The following is a 13,408-nucleotide window of genomic DNA, read 5'->3' on the forward strand; positions in this document are numbered from 1 at the left end:
GTACACACCTAGTAACCACCATTCATTTTTTTTTCTTACAGCCTGTGACTACAATACTACCAAAATTACCAAACTATTTATGTAATCAAATAGTGGTAAATGTATACAGGACTGAAAACTGACAGCAATGCATTAGTTTTAAACTTCTATTATATAAATAACCATCCACTCTTTGACCTTGGCTAACCTCTCAGCGACACTTAGTGCATGCGGTTGGAGCAAAGGAAACAGAAGTGATAAATAGGCACGTGACAAAGTCATAAAAACAGCAATGCACACGAAAAAATACATCAGGCATTTACATCATTGTGTGGTATGAGTACCAATTACCACTGTTCGTTCGTCTAATATCTGCAAAGACTGACTCAGAACTTGTGGTGCCTTGAACATGGTCAGCTTAGATGTTGTGAGGCACAGGTCACTGGCGGCAACAGTATGGCAGAAACATATTTTCAGTGAAATATAAGTGTTTTTAAAAGACAAGTGTTTTAATTGAAACACAATCAATTGAAACACAACAATATCAATTTCGCAAATTTCGAAATGGTTTGGCTGATCTTGCATGCATGTCACGTGAACACAACGAGTCATTTCATTTTATTGCTTTTTCACATGACCTTGTATCATGGTAGCAATCATAGTACACAATGGTGTGATGGAACCAAGCATAGTTTTCTCTGTCTTAAACGAAGAACTGTGCACAAAGAATCTGGGGACACCATACTACATGAACATGGAAGTAGCAAAAATGAATTCAGCCGCTAAATGCAACAGCATTTCGAGGCCTCACACTCCAACTGCAACTGCAGAGTTCCATTAAGCTTTCACTACTGTTTGTTCATAGTGAAAGTCAGAGGTTTTTCTAACTTGTCCCTGGCCAAAACCCAGCGACAAGACCCGCTAAAGCTACAATACTATGAGTGGTTCAATCCCGGCCAGGTCCCAATGAAGAAAAATGCAAGACACTCATGTACTGTGTGGTGCCACTGCACGCTTTTTAAACCCCACATCGAAGCTCATTTATTACAGCCGCCCTCAGAGCCTAGGTGCTGTTTTAGGAAATTTAACCCCATATACCGATAAGACTCATCTTGTCCACTGTTTGGCTAGGTTTATGGGGTTTAACATCCAAAAGCGACTATGAGCGACACTGTAGCAGAGGGCTCCATAGGATTTCGACCACCTAAAACTCTCAGATGCACCAACGCCTCACAGTACACAGGCACCTTGCATTTCACGTCAATCAAAATGTAGCTGCAGTGGCCAAGATCGGACCAGGGTCTCTTGTGTGCTGTCATCTTCTCTCATATCATTGCATTTTGTCACCATACATCATGCCACACAAAGCTACGAAAGCCTAAATATGTTTTCAGCAATTAAAAATTTGTAGTAAAGAGCAAGTTCACTGCATTTTCAAAACAAAAAAATGCAAAAGTCTGCTTAGCCCTGTAATAGCAGTGGAATGAAGAGAGATATTTATAGGGCATTAAAATTGCACAAAACAGTGACATTCTGCAATGAGAACTTGGTACTACCATTGCATCTCGTGTAAAATAAAGCCTGTACATTAAGTGCACAACTTTTATTTTAGTGTTCTAACATATTTCATAATAATTTGCACTCTTTTCAATTTAATATTAAAAAAAAAAAGTTTCCTTCAGATCACCAATGAACTGCTTTCTGTTGCTGCTATTAGATAACAAGGTGGCATGCATTTCTTTGTTAAAGAGGGCAGCTATGGTCGAACAAAACTGTAGACTGTGCCATAACGTCTTTTTTTCCCTAAGGAAAGGCAAGAAGGTACAACATTACACTAAACCTGTTCAATTACTGTCCAAGAACTGGGACTATACAAGTTTTTAGTTCCTGCCTTTTCCTGGTATGCAGTCGTTATTGCACTCATAAATGCAGTCCCTAGCATCATGATACATAAAGATGAGGTGATCCACTGATAAAAATTGAGTAGAAATCTTTTGCAGCGTTTGATTTGGTTAATGAAGTAACGTCCAAAAGCAACATCTGCTTGAGGGTCTGTAGCAGATTGCTCTGGAAATTTCGACTGCCTGGGGTTTTTAACGTGCACTGACATCGCACAGTATATGGGCACCTTGCGTTTCGATGGCAATGAAATGCAGCTGCCACGGCCAGGGTGAAATTTGTCCTCAGGATAATCTGCTAAGCACATTAACCACTGAGCCACCGCATTGGCAGCATGTTTCTAACAAAAGCACTATGAGATTAGCTGTCTTTCAGGCACCTTTCAGCTGTACAAAAAAAATATGTATTCTTAAAACTAATGGGAATGTCCGAACTAGTGGACATGAAGTATTCATATTTACTTATATGTCAACTAATACAGCTATGGCATGAACCCTCAAACTTTTTTTTCTTGCTGCTGTGCACAATTCAGTCAAAAGAACAAAACATTTCTGCATCAAACACACACAGAGCCCTTCATTTTTGGATAAAACCTGTCTTCTGACACGTTAAACCAGATTTCAACTTGAAAACTGCTTTCTAGAAAGCATAAATCCTCTTTTACAACTACAAACAGCAGAGCACAGGCACCAAGTAGAAATCAACAGCTACCCTAAACCCCACGACAGAAAGGTGCTATCAATTTACCTCTTGCCTCTCTCAATACCTCCACACCGGCCTAAGGCAAGGTTTCACTTCAGGATGCAGTCAACCAGTGTCCACTGAACGCCGGGGCCCAGAAGACAAGTTGTCAATGGTCAAAACTGTATCAGGTGCTACTTCTCACTAGGCCACTCTTCTTTGATAAAAGCGTCGTGCACTTGGATGGAGACTGCGATGTTGGAAGGTTTTCATGGTTACAGTGCTTGCACAGACGAAACAGGTACATGACGGGTATAGCTATACTACAAATGCGTGTATTGATAAAAGCTGATAAAAGTTAATGGGAGCAGGAAAAACATGATGGCACGTGGGGTTTAGCATCCTGAAACTGCCCATGGTTTACAACAGCTGCTTTACTGGAAGGCTACAAATTACTTTTGACCAGTTGGGGTTCTTTCAACAGCGACATCACACAGCACAAGACTAGAACAATTCTTTATGGGGAATGGAATAAAAAAGGTCCTTGGCATCAACAGAAATTATCGTGAATAGCACAACACACGCAGTTACCTGTAAATGACACAACTACTTGTTTTGGAGACACTACTTGCCACGTATACCTAATGCAAAATCAAACACTTCAACATAATAAAGGTTACGCACACGCCAATCATTTAATGAAATCATTTAATGAAATCAAAGCTAGGCAGTTTTTGCTGCAATTTATGAAAAATTACTACAGTATACTATACAAGATGTAATGCCCCAAAGCAATATCTCATATGAGTGACGTCACAGTGAAGGGCCGCAACTAATTTCGGTCACCTGGGGTCCTTTAAAGTGCTATGATGTCACACAATACATTGGTGCCTTAATTTCACCTCCGTGGCCATCGCAGCCAGAATCGAACCCGAGTCCTCGGGGTCAGAAGTCAGGCTCCTTAACCGCTGAGCCATCACAAAAAAGCATTATATGAAAAAGCATGCACGCCTGGGAGTAAAAGCAAACGTACCAGGAGGGCACATTCCGAGGTAACTCTGCATGCTGCTCAACATTACTGCACCTGCAGCACAAATCCAAGGCTGTGAGCGCACACATGTTAAAGAAAACCTTGTATCTAATTACACGACTTGAACCCTGCTTCATCACTTCAGTCCGCTTATTTCTGCTTCCAGTTTTGGATATACTGGGCACACTACCTCGATCCCAGCAGAGAGCTATTAAGAGGCAATTTGCCTCTGCTTTATTATTTAATCCTGAACGTTATTTCAGCACTTCACTTATTCAATCTGACACCTGAACACTAGCTTCATTAAAAGAAAATACACAGACGTTGACCATGCACATTCTTTCTGATAAGCGACCGTGCATCTATGTTTCTGCCGATACAGTAAGTTACAGAAAATTAACACACACTCTTCTATAATTTAAAAAACCAAATATTAATAAAAGCAAGTGGTCTCCACTCACTTGGCCCTTCATGGCCATGAAAACTAAGAATGACAAAATAAACAAAGTAAGCCTTCAGCCAACATTCTCTTTGTCCACAATCCCCAATAGCACTTACAGACCAATACCAAAATGAGTTATCGCCCACAGGAATACAAAAAAAATGTTCTCAAAGGAGCTTTGCAGTTTCAGAGTGTGCGTATGATAACGCCCCTTTATGAAGAAAAACCAAGGGTACTAGAACAGGTAGTAAATGTATGAAACGTCATTTCAAAGGTGCATTTTTAAACACTGCGATGTGTGTGAAAGGGCAGACTCGCCCCGCTACGGGCACAGGGCCAGAGCGTCACCCATATGAACACACATAAGCAGAGCATTCTAAAATATTTTTCCTTTTCAAGAGTACGCACAGAGGTGGCTGTTCGTTAAGTTATTGAGTGCTTCAGAGAAGAGTGTGACAAAGTATGGTATGTAATCCTGGAGGAGATCTTTTTTTAAAACATCTGAATAAATGCATGTTATTAAGGCACACCCTCAAAAGACGCTCCAAGTGTTTTGCCGAAGCCATCCTAATTGTGCAACACTCATGAAATCTGACGTGCTGCCATGTACACTGCATTTCATCCTAAATACTGCCATTCACACTGCTCTAGTTTGGTTTACATTGAAACAATCCTTACTGCTTAAGCATCACAATAAAGAACTGTGCACAGTAGGGGAAGAGCAACAGCAGACACCAGCGCCGAAGACAGCAGAATGGGGTGGGGGGCAAAACTGCTTTTTCATGTAACGCAGCCAAGGCTGTCTAGTTTGGACAATTGTATCAGTGAGAAAATGTAGCACACGCAACAGCATGTCTATTTGGGGAAAGTAGATAGGACACCATTTGAGAGTATATCCAGCATCAAAACACCCTTATATCAAGGTGTTTGAAAACTGAATGTCTTCAATACAACATAGCACACTTTTTCACACTTTTTTTTAAAGCACTCGCTAACTGTTAACAAATGGCCACCTCCATAGGTACTTTGTGAAACAAGAAAATAATTTGGAAAGTTTTGCTTTTGTGCTGTGGTCCTGCCTTGTAACGCCAGCAGGGAACAGACACACAACAGCGTTTCAAAGTACAATGCCTTCTAAAATGGTGTTTCATACCAGCATATTTTGTTCTAGGATGCACTTTGTTTTTGCTCATGAAGAGACAATCTCACAGATACACTATGCAATAAAAAAAACTGCTTTTAATACTTGTTTACATGTATTCTTAAGGGGGGCTAATCTTAATTTACACCCCTTGTCGGCTCCGGCATATGCAAGCGCCCTCCACATTTGTAAAATAATGCTGGTCTGTACAACTGCCTAACACAAAATGAAATACTAATAGACTGAGCACTAAGCCTTATGGTTCTATGGCTTGCTGATATCTCTCATTAAAATAAGCAACCATAACTAGTTAACAACCAAAGTGCCATATGTTTTTGTTTTTAACTGTAGATGCATAGACCACTGAAAAAAAAGAATGGTAAAAAGTGGGCAAACTGACTGGAGGTCAGGGCAACCATTTTGCAACCAGCTTTTCACCATTGCCCGAGACACAGAAAAAAATGATTCACATCAAATCAAACCATGTGAGGGCTCTGCACTTGCACTTACGCCAAAGCCTGGAAAACTAAAATGTTCACAAAAGGCAAACTAAAGTTTTAATGTTGCAAGAACCCCATTAGGGCTGAACAAATGAACATACAAAACAAAAATTTGAACACATTTGCATTCTCTGAGTTGCATTCAACATTAAGGCAACAAATAAAAAAATAGCATTTTCATTACAACCACCTTGCAAAAGGTATTATGCATCTTCAACCACACAGCACTGATGAAATTGCAATGCCTTTAAAACAAACAACATACTGTAGCCCATTAAAGCAATGATTTCAATCCACCTTATCACCAGGTACCCGCTCTTTTCAACCTGCAGTCTCCTTCACAGAGGTGACAGGTGTACTTGAGCACTGCATGTGGCTCAGCCACAGTACTTTATACCACAAGGTGGATTGTCATGCCTGCACATGTGGCAAAGAGCTCTACATTTAATTAAGACAGATTGACAAGTTCTGTTTTCATTAACAGTTGGGCACTCGTAAGCCAAGAACTATGCTACAACAATGCCGTAAAAGAAAAACAGCAGGAATCGGACAAGGTAACTACTGACATGAGCAATCACACCCAAATGGCTGAAACCACCACAGCACCTGAAACCAAGTAAATGCTCTCCAGCACAGCTATATACAAGATGACACACACTCAGTATAGCCCATAGAAAATTTGTCAGTGATAGCATTCAATTCATGATTTCAGCTTTAATATTTATCACTATGCCCCTTGAACAGAAAAATATGCAAATATACTTATTGTATGACAAATGCAAGCCCTACAGCTGGCAGCATATCAATAGACTAAAGCATGGAGCACTTTATCTAAAGCTTAACACTTAATACAATATTGTTTGGCACACTATTTAGCCATTTCTGTAAAACAACTCTTAAGTCTGCAAATAGTGCGGCCATTGCAATTGTTTTATAGTTCACATCCCAACATGTCACGACATTTCAAGCAAATTTTTCGAGCTTAAATGCCACTGCCACACATAATCCACCCAAACATGAGACACAGTTCTACACACATACATGTTACATGTACTGCATGTACTCTTTAATGCACAGAATACTAACGTTGCTCTACCCTGAAGGCAGGCACCACCCCACCCCAAACAGGTTAAATAACCTCCTTTACACTACACTGTGGGCAAGATGGACTGTCCAAGCAATAAAAAATAAAGTGAAAAAGGCATAATGAATACAGAGGCCATGAAATGTAAACCTTGATAGTGATAGCGAAGTTACTGCAGCTAGCATATACAAAGTACAAAAAAGTGCATGCTTTGTGAGGAGCAGAAACAAAATGCCCAATATACCCACATTATGAGTGACAGCGGCTGCACAGATGGCAAAACGTTTTTGAAATCAAAGCTTGGGCACGCAACCCACAACTGAGTTGTGCAACTTTTAACACTGGGATGCATAAATGGCTGCATGAAAATAGCTTCTGCACAAATGCCCATGCTACAAGAACTTGTGTAGCCCCCTGTACTGATGACTACAGGAGAGATCAGTACACACCTAAATATGCCACAATACTGTGCATCTACAAGCGAGATGTGTGTACTTATGAATGCATGCAATAGCCAACATCACAGTTTCAGTAGTGCAATACTACAGGTCTCCTCTTTTTTCTTTTTCTAGATTTAAAGTAATTAAATATGTCAGGGCACAGAACAAAGATATGCGCCCTAGGGAAGCAAATGGTTTTCCATCCCTATTATCTACACAAGGCTATGCATTCCGTAAAAGCTTCAGTGAGTGATGAATGGTCTATGTATTACATAATACTTAACAGCAGGCACAATACAGCCTTTATCAATAGTTTACAGCCCAGGGGATCTACTTTTGAGCGATACTATGTGGCTCATAATGCATTCCCAGGTTTTCATACTTGATGAAGGCAAGAAGATTTTTCGTCCTACCCTCTCCAATGGCTAGGACTTCCACGATTATTACAGAAGTCATATTATATGGCTTAAAAGCAAACCCTCTGGGCTGTTTTGATAAAGGCTGTACATGCTACACTCAGTGACCAGATCAAGCAAGAACCGCTAGCTCAATGTATAGTGAAGAAAAAAAGAGAAAATTTTAACAAAAGTGGCATGCCATCTCAAATAGCTTCACCAATCCGAATTATTAAAGTGATGGAATAAAACAAGAAAAGTGTAAACTTACTGCACTGTACCAGCCTGCATGTAAACAAACACATGCGAGTGGGTGCAAGTATGTGCACGCAATTAGAAAAAAAAAAAAAAAGAGTAATCGCAGGAGACTCAAAATGTTTCTGTTGTGCACAGAGATAAGAAACCCCAAAATGTAATTTTGCAGGTACATAGTTTTAGAACTGAAAATATCACTATAAGCACTGGCCAACAGTGTATACCACAATATGAAATAAAAACTTGTGCACTCTTCGCACACTGGAAATATGAAACAACTAAAGAAAAATGACATCAAAGCAGAAAATCTCATCTGTAAAAACAACACAAGAATTCACACACAGGTATAGACTTAACAATTAAACGTTATATCTAGTGCAGTCATAAAAATTTAACTCCTTGCTTTTTGAGAGACTTCCCTAAGGGAACGCAAAGTAATAGCGCTAAGCCAAGCAAAGCATAGCAGTAAACTATACTTGGGGACAATTTTCTGTGACAATGGAGCCAAAGCTACAGGGGCGGGGCTTTTTTTACTGTGTTACTACGCCATGAAGTTCCGAGTACCTGGCCTCGGCTGCGGTTTCGGCACCGCGCACGACATACGCTGTCAAAAATAGACGCGCATTGCGAACGTGCGCAGAAATGGGCGGAGAAAAGTGGCAGACGCATCCCATGAGGCAGCCATCGACATGAGCATTGCATATTAAACTTCCGCTGTACTGGCTAGTACTGTAGTTTAAGCCTGATACAGTAACAAGGTTAATACTTCCGTAATGGAATAACATTCCAGAATATCACCTGCAAAATTCTGTGCGGAGCGAGCTGGTGAGTTTCGGCTCCGTAGCTTCCACCACATTGCCACAGAAAGTTGTCGCCGAGTATAGTTCCTTTATAAACAGCAAGGCTCAAAATAAAGGCAAATGGGCAGCAGAATTCTCAGTAATGTAACTGCTGTCTGCTACATTAAACACATCCAAACCTGAACCAATGCAGGAGACAAGTCTGTAAAAAGGGTGTTCACGATACATACATCTTACATCAAACCACTGCACCTTTGAAATGAAGCTACCTAAAATGGAAGTCTAACCACAGTAGAATCATGAGTTCAAATACTTGCATTCCATATGCCAGCCATTCCCTACCCTTCACAATGCAGCAGCATGTTTTGCAATAGAATGGCAACATTTCATCATGCCTGCTGAACTCAATATGCTGCAATTCTGAGTGAAACATTATTCTAGTAACAATGCAATGCATTCCGAGTAGCATGTGGTTTCAACCTTGGAACAAACAATGTATGTTAAAACCACATTCCAAAGCTACATAGCAGTGGTGCAGTCTGCAGTGTTATGCACTGTCAAACCTCTGTCCCAATATTTACCTTTGTTTCATTTGGTAGCACTGAAAGAGGAGCAGCAATATCAATGGCCTAATAGCACTGGCAGGCTGTCTATAGTTTAGCTGCTCAATAAGCGAGCATTAACGTGAACAGTGTACTGAGAGGATCATATGACAGTCTGTGGTGCACAATAAGCCTCAGGAGCACTTCTGAGCAAAGCATAAGTCAAGCAAACGATTACACCTGCCCACATCTGCAAGGTTCTAAAAATAATGCTTGCATGGAAGTGCAGCAACATAGCCTAGCAGACTCATGATGATTTTTCAAGGTGGAGTAGACTTCAATCAAGGGTAACTAATCCAGGCCAACATAGCCATGTGGCTACAAAGGAAAGCATGTAATATAAGGTTGCGTGTTTTTGATCTTCGTAACGATATGTAACACATAATAATCTATAATCAAACTTCTGTCACTTGTTTCAATTTCAGTAGTCAAGGATAGCTACGACTTCTAAGTTCCATACAGGTCCCATGAGCAATGAAAAAACTGATATAATCACTGCTTCTTCACTTGCTGTGACCTTGGATCTTGAGGCAGGCTGGCTTTAGCATTGTAGTGAAACAAAACAACGAAGGAGTGACTATATAATAGTGTTTTCATCCCTCACATAACCTATATGGAACTATTGATGCTATCGGTGTATAAAAAAAATTAAATTATAAACTGCACAGCGGTCACAGGTGAATGCAATATGGTGATCTATGTATGGTAATGTCCTGTGCATCATTAACGAGAAGAAAACATACAACCAAAAGCTGAATTTGGTTTCTATGCACCTTTACCAGCTTCCACACCTGTGCCAGGACTGGCACAGGTGTGGTGTGGTGTACCAGTCATGCCAGGACTCTGGATTCATTCTTTCTGATCGTGATTCTGAACCTAGTTTCGTTTCCAGACAGAGTTCTCCAAAACTGCAGTAATCCTAGGTTCAAGACGCAGACCAGAATGATATTTTCTTTCTTTTTTAACTGCCAAGGTCTGAGAAAGCTATCACTTCTCTCTGTAGCCACATTGCTACACCCATGCTAACATCATCTACTGCAGCCTAATTTCACTTTTTACTGTTAGCACTACACCCCTTGAGATCTCTACATGACTGTTGCGTACTATACCTTATCACAATATCATCCATATAGAAAAGCAAACTCAATGCAAAATAAAAGACTTTCTGCCTCTCTACAAAGTGCAAGGTTTCACTATATCAGGTCTCATTTGTTGACCAAAAAAAAAAACAAAAAAAAAACACCATGATGAATATACTAAGGTGCAACTAATGAACAGCAACACTTGAAGTGGGCACTTGATCTCTGCTCCCTTCAAGGTAGCACTTGAATCTCGAAAACACTCATAATAAAAAAGAAAAAGAAAATTTTAATTCTATCAAAGCCTAGGTCCGAAATATGAAACATACGCTATCCTATAAGGCAAATGAATCACAGTTCCCATGAACACGTTAAAACACGCATCGCGTTAAGTACAGCCATTCATTACAGTGGCGGCAACTTTATAATCGGACTAAAGCGGTCAAGAAAAGTGCAGTCATGGACAGAAGTCTGCGAAATGCGAGTTTGCTAAAAAAAAAAAGAAAGAAAACTTTCTGCGCGGTCAGGAACATGAGGTAAACGAGAAGCAAAGCATGAGAGAACGTGAGTCGATACGCTGCGACGAATACCGAGCGAATGGTAAGGAAACACAGGGTTTTTTTTTTTTTTTTTTTTTTTTTTTTTTTACGTGTACCCACATTCCGTGAACTTCCTTCTATGACTAAAAATGGTGAAGCCATGCCAGTGCAGTAAAAGGTGAATACACGATCGGAACAACATGGCTTTCTGGAAAGCAGACTAATGTAGATGACATTCCGGCTTTGCCCATATCAGAAGACGCTCTTTACCAAGAAAAAGAAAGAAAAACTGCGCAATAAAAGTTGACATAAAACTGGTCGTACAGATGGAACAACAAATATTCCGCTGAGCATCCTTTATGTAGGATCGCCTCAGAATTAAGTCAGCAAGTGCCTAAACATGAGCATAGCGCAGTCCGGGAAAACGTGTCATGCAGCCAAGAAGGTTATTAATCACACAACATGCTAAAAAAAAAAGTAATAAACACTGCAAATGGGCTCCCTACTGCCCAAATTCCAAGGCGAACACAAGGTGAGCACCGTAAAGACAGACGGCTGAGGAACTCGCCTCGCTACGTAGCGGATTTATGGCAATCACCGATACGCATCGTCGTTCTTATCGCACCTCGACGACGAAACTGCACAATGCAGCGTGGTTCTCACCAGCGATAAGTAAAGATCGATTGTCCATCTACTAAAATTACAAAGCGATGGTATGCGCAAAACCTACAATGAGAGCTAATTCCTAGCGAAAGGCCACTTCGGCCAAACTAGCTTTGCTAAAACCCCTTACAGAATCCCGAAAATAAATGCATGAGAGCCAGGAAAAGCACATTTCGTTTTCTCCTTTTTCTGCTTCAGTACCACAAGTTACGGACCGTTATATCCAGCGCAGGGTGCCGGAAAGGTGGTAAGGTTAGTTCCGATATCAAATCGTTTCCGCTGAAGATGTATCCGCCCACGTCCAATTCAAGACACACGGTGTCAAGTAAAAATAAGCAAAGCAACACAAGACAACCTTTAGACCTTACAGTGGTGGCGAAATTCACACTTGATGCTGGTGATCATCCGATCTTTTTCTCACCGCTACGGAGGCGTCGCCGGCGCCGTAAACGCCTGCGCACTACACAGTTAAGCCTAACAACAGTTCAGCCGAACCAGCGCAGACGAGTACAGTAGTGCCGTAGCAACATGGCGCCGACCAATGTGCAAGTGTCCGAGCGGCGATCGGCAGTCCATTTTTCGCGGCTAACAACAACAAGATCACAGTGAAATACGATGGGACTCAACTCCGCGCACTGTCGGCGTTGTTAAGAAAAGAACTATGTAGAGTGACGTTCACACAAGCGGAGAGAAAAAAGATTTTAACGCTATGTATGTTACCTCGAGAAGAGAGCCGCTTGTAGATCCATTGTGCCATCTAGTGACAAGCACCCTAAGTTTCCTAACGGAAAGAGGTCTCGTGCGTTAGTTTGGCAAGTTTCCGCTTGGGTATAAAGTTGGTTCTATTTCTTTCCTTGAAGTGTAAAAATGTGTTGCAAAACGCAGTTTAGGGCACGCGTGGCTCAAGCTTCCTGCCTTTTCTTTTACTATCTAGCATTACGAAGCTAAAAATAAATATGAACATGTTGGAAGCTACAAAGATAAACAAGAAACACTCCGTCACTGCCGCCACCACCACCACTACCCTACGCCCCTACGCTAGCTCAGTTTACCTACACGCTTACGCCTACGCTCCATATGTCATCGCAACCCTTGCCCATCTCGGCTAACCCAGGCTAAGCTGGAGTGGGCAGGCTTGTTGGACAGTGTGCAGGTGGTGCAGGGTCGCAGCGTGCAGGCTGCCTAGACACTGATCTACGTTGTCTTCCTTTTTTTTCACGAATACGTAGCGTCAGTAGGCTGAGATTCCGGACTTCGCCGTATTTTGTTTTATAGTACGTGGCAAGATACAGGAAATCAAACTGTGAAGCTCCAATTGTGAGAGCAAAACAAATTTTTTTAAGGCGCGTATGCAATTTTTGAAGTGCTCTAAACTAGCCGCAGCCCTCCTATCTTGTATATACGTAATAATATAAAACAGCCTCACCGCGTACTTTTTTTTTTTTTTTCCTTCCGTAGCCAAGTAAAATGAAACGAGCCTCGCCGCCTAACTTCTACGCAAGCGGCAAGATAGTTGCGTCTTTTGGATTTAACAGAAGGGAAAGTTCTTGGGTTTCTCATTTTAAAATAACTCCGCGACAATTTTTGATTTTACTGTGGTAACGTAGCACCCTAATGTTCTTTTTTTTATTATTATTTCAGCAGCTTATGTGGCGGCGTCTTCATTTGGACAACGCCAATTAACAGTTGCTTTCTTACCGGCTGCATTTCTGACAATGGCTCTGAATCATATGCATGCAGCTTGAATTTGTGAACTCGGCCCCCCTTATTGGGATCTATATCACAAACGCCTTTTATTTCATTTGCCCATAGACGTGGAAAGTACGTCTTTCGTCATTCGTCCAGGACACATTACGCTTGAAACAAATATATGCTCATT

At 41.1% G+C, this 13,408-nt stretch overlaps 1 protein-coding gene across 10 annotated transcripts in view; it reads right to left on the bottom strand.

Annotated features, from left to right (window-relative positions):
* The window catches only part of AP-1gamma (adaptor protein complex 1, gamma subunit), a 136,862-nt gene extending 124,521 nt beyond the window's left edge, over window positions 1-12,341 (bottom strand). For 2 of the 10 annotated variants that reach the window (XM_084589266.1, XM_084589265.1), the window contains exons 1-2: window positions 12,250-12,293; window positions 3,593-3,643 (exon numbers count right to left, since the gene is read on the bottom strand). In XM_084589266.1, coding sequence (XP_084445392.1) covers window positions 3,593-3,643; window positions 12,250-12,278 — 80 coding nt within the window. In that variant the 5' untranslated portion in view covers window positions 12,279-12,293. The other 8 variants (XM_084589269.1, XM_084589271.1, XM_084589268.1 and 5 more) reach the window with 8 other exon arrangements.
* Window positions 12,342-13,408: the final 1,067 nt, after the last annotated feature.

This window comes from Amblyomma maculatum, chromosome 1 (assembly GCF_055883805.1).
Source record: "Amblyomma maculatum isolate TAMU_Amacu chromosome 1, ASM5588380v1, whole genome shotgun sequence".
Classification (NCBI taxonomy): Eukaryota; Metazoa; Arthropoda; class Arachnida; order Ixodida; family Ixodidae; genus Amblyomma; species Amblyomma maculatum.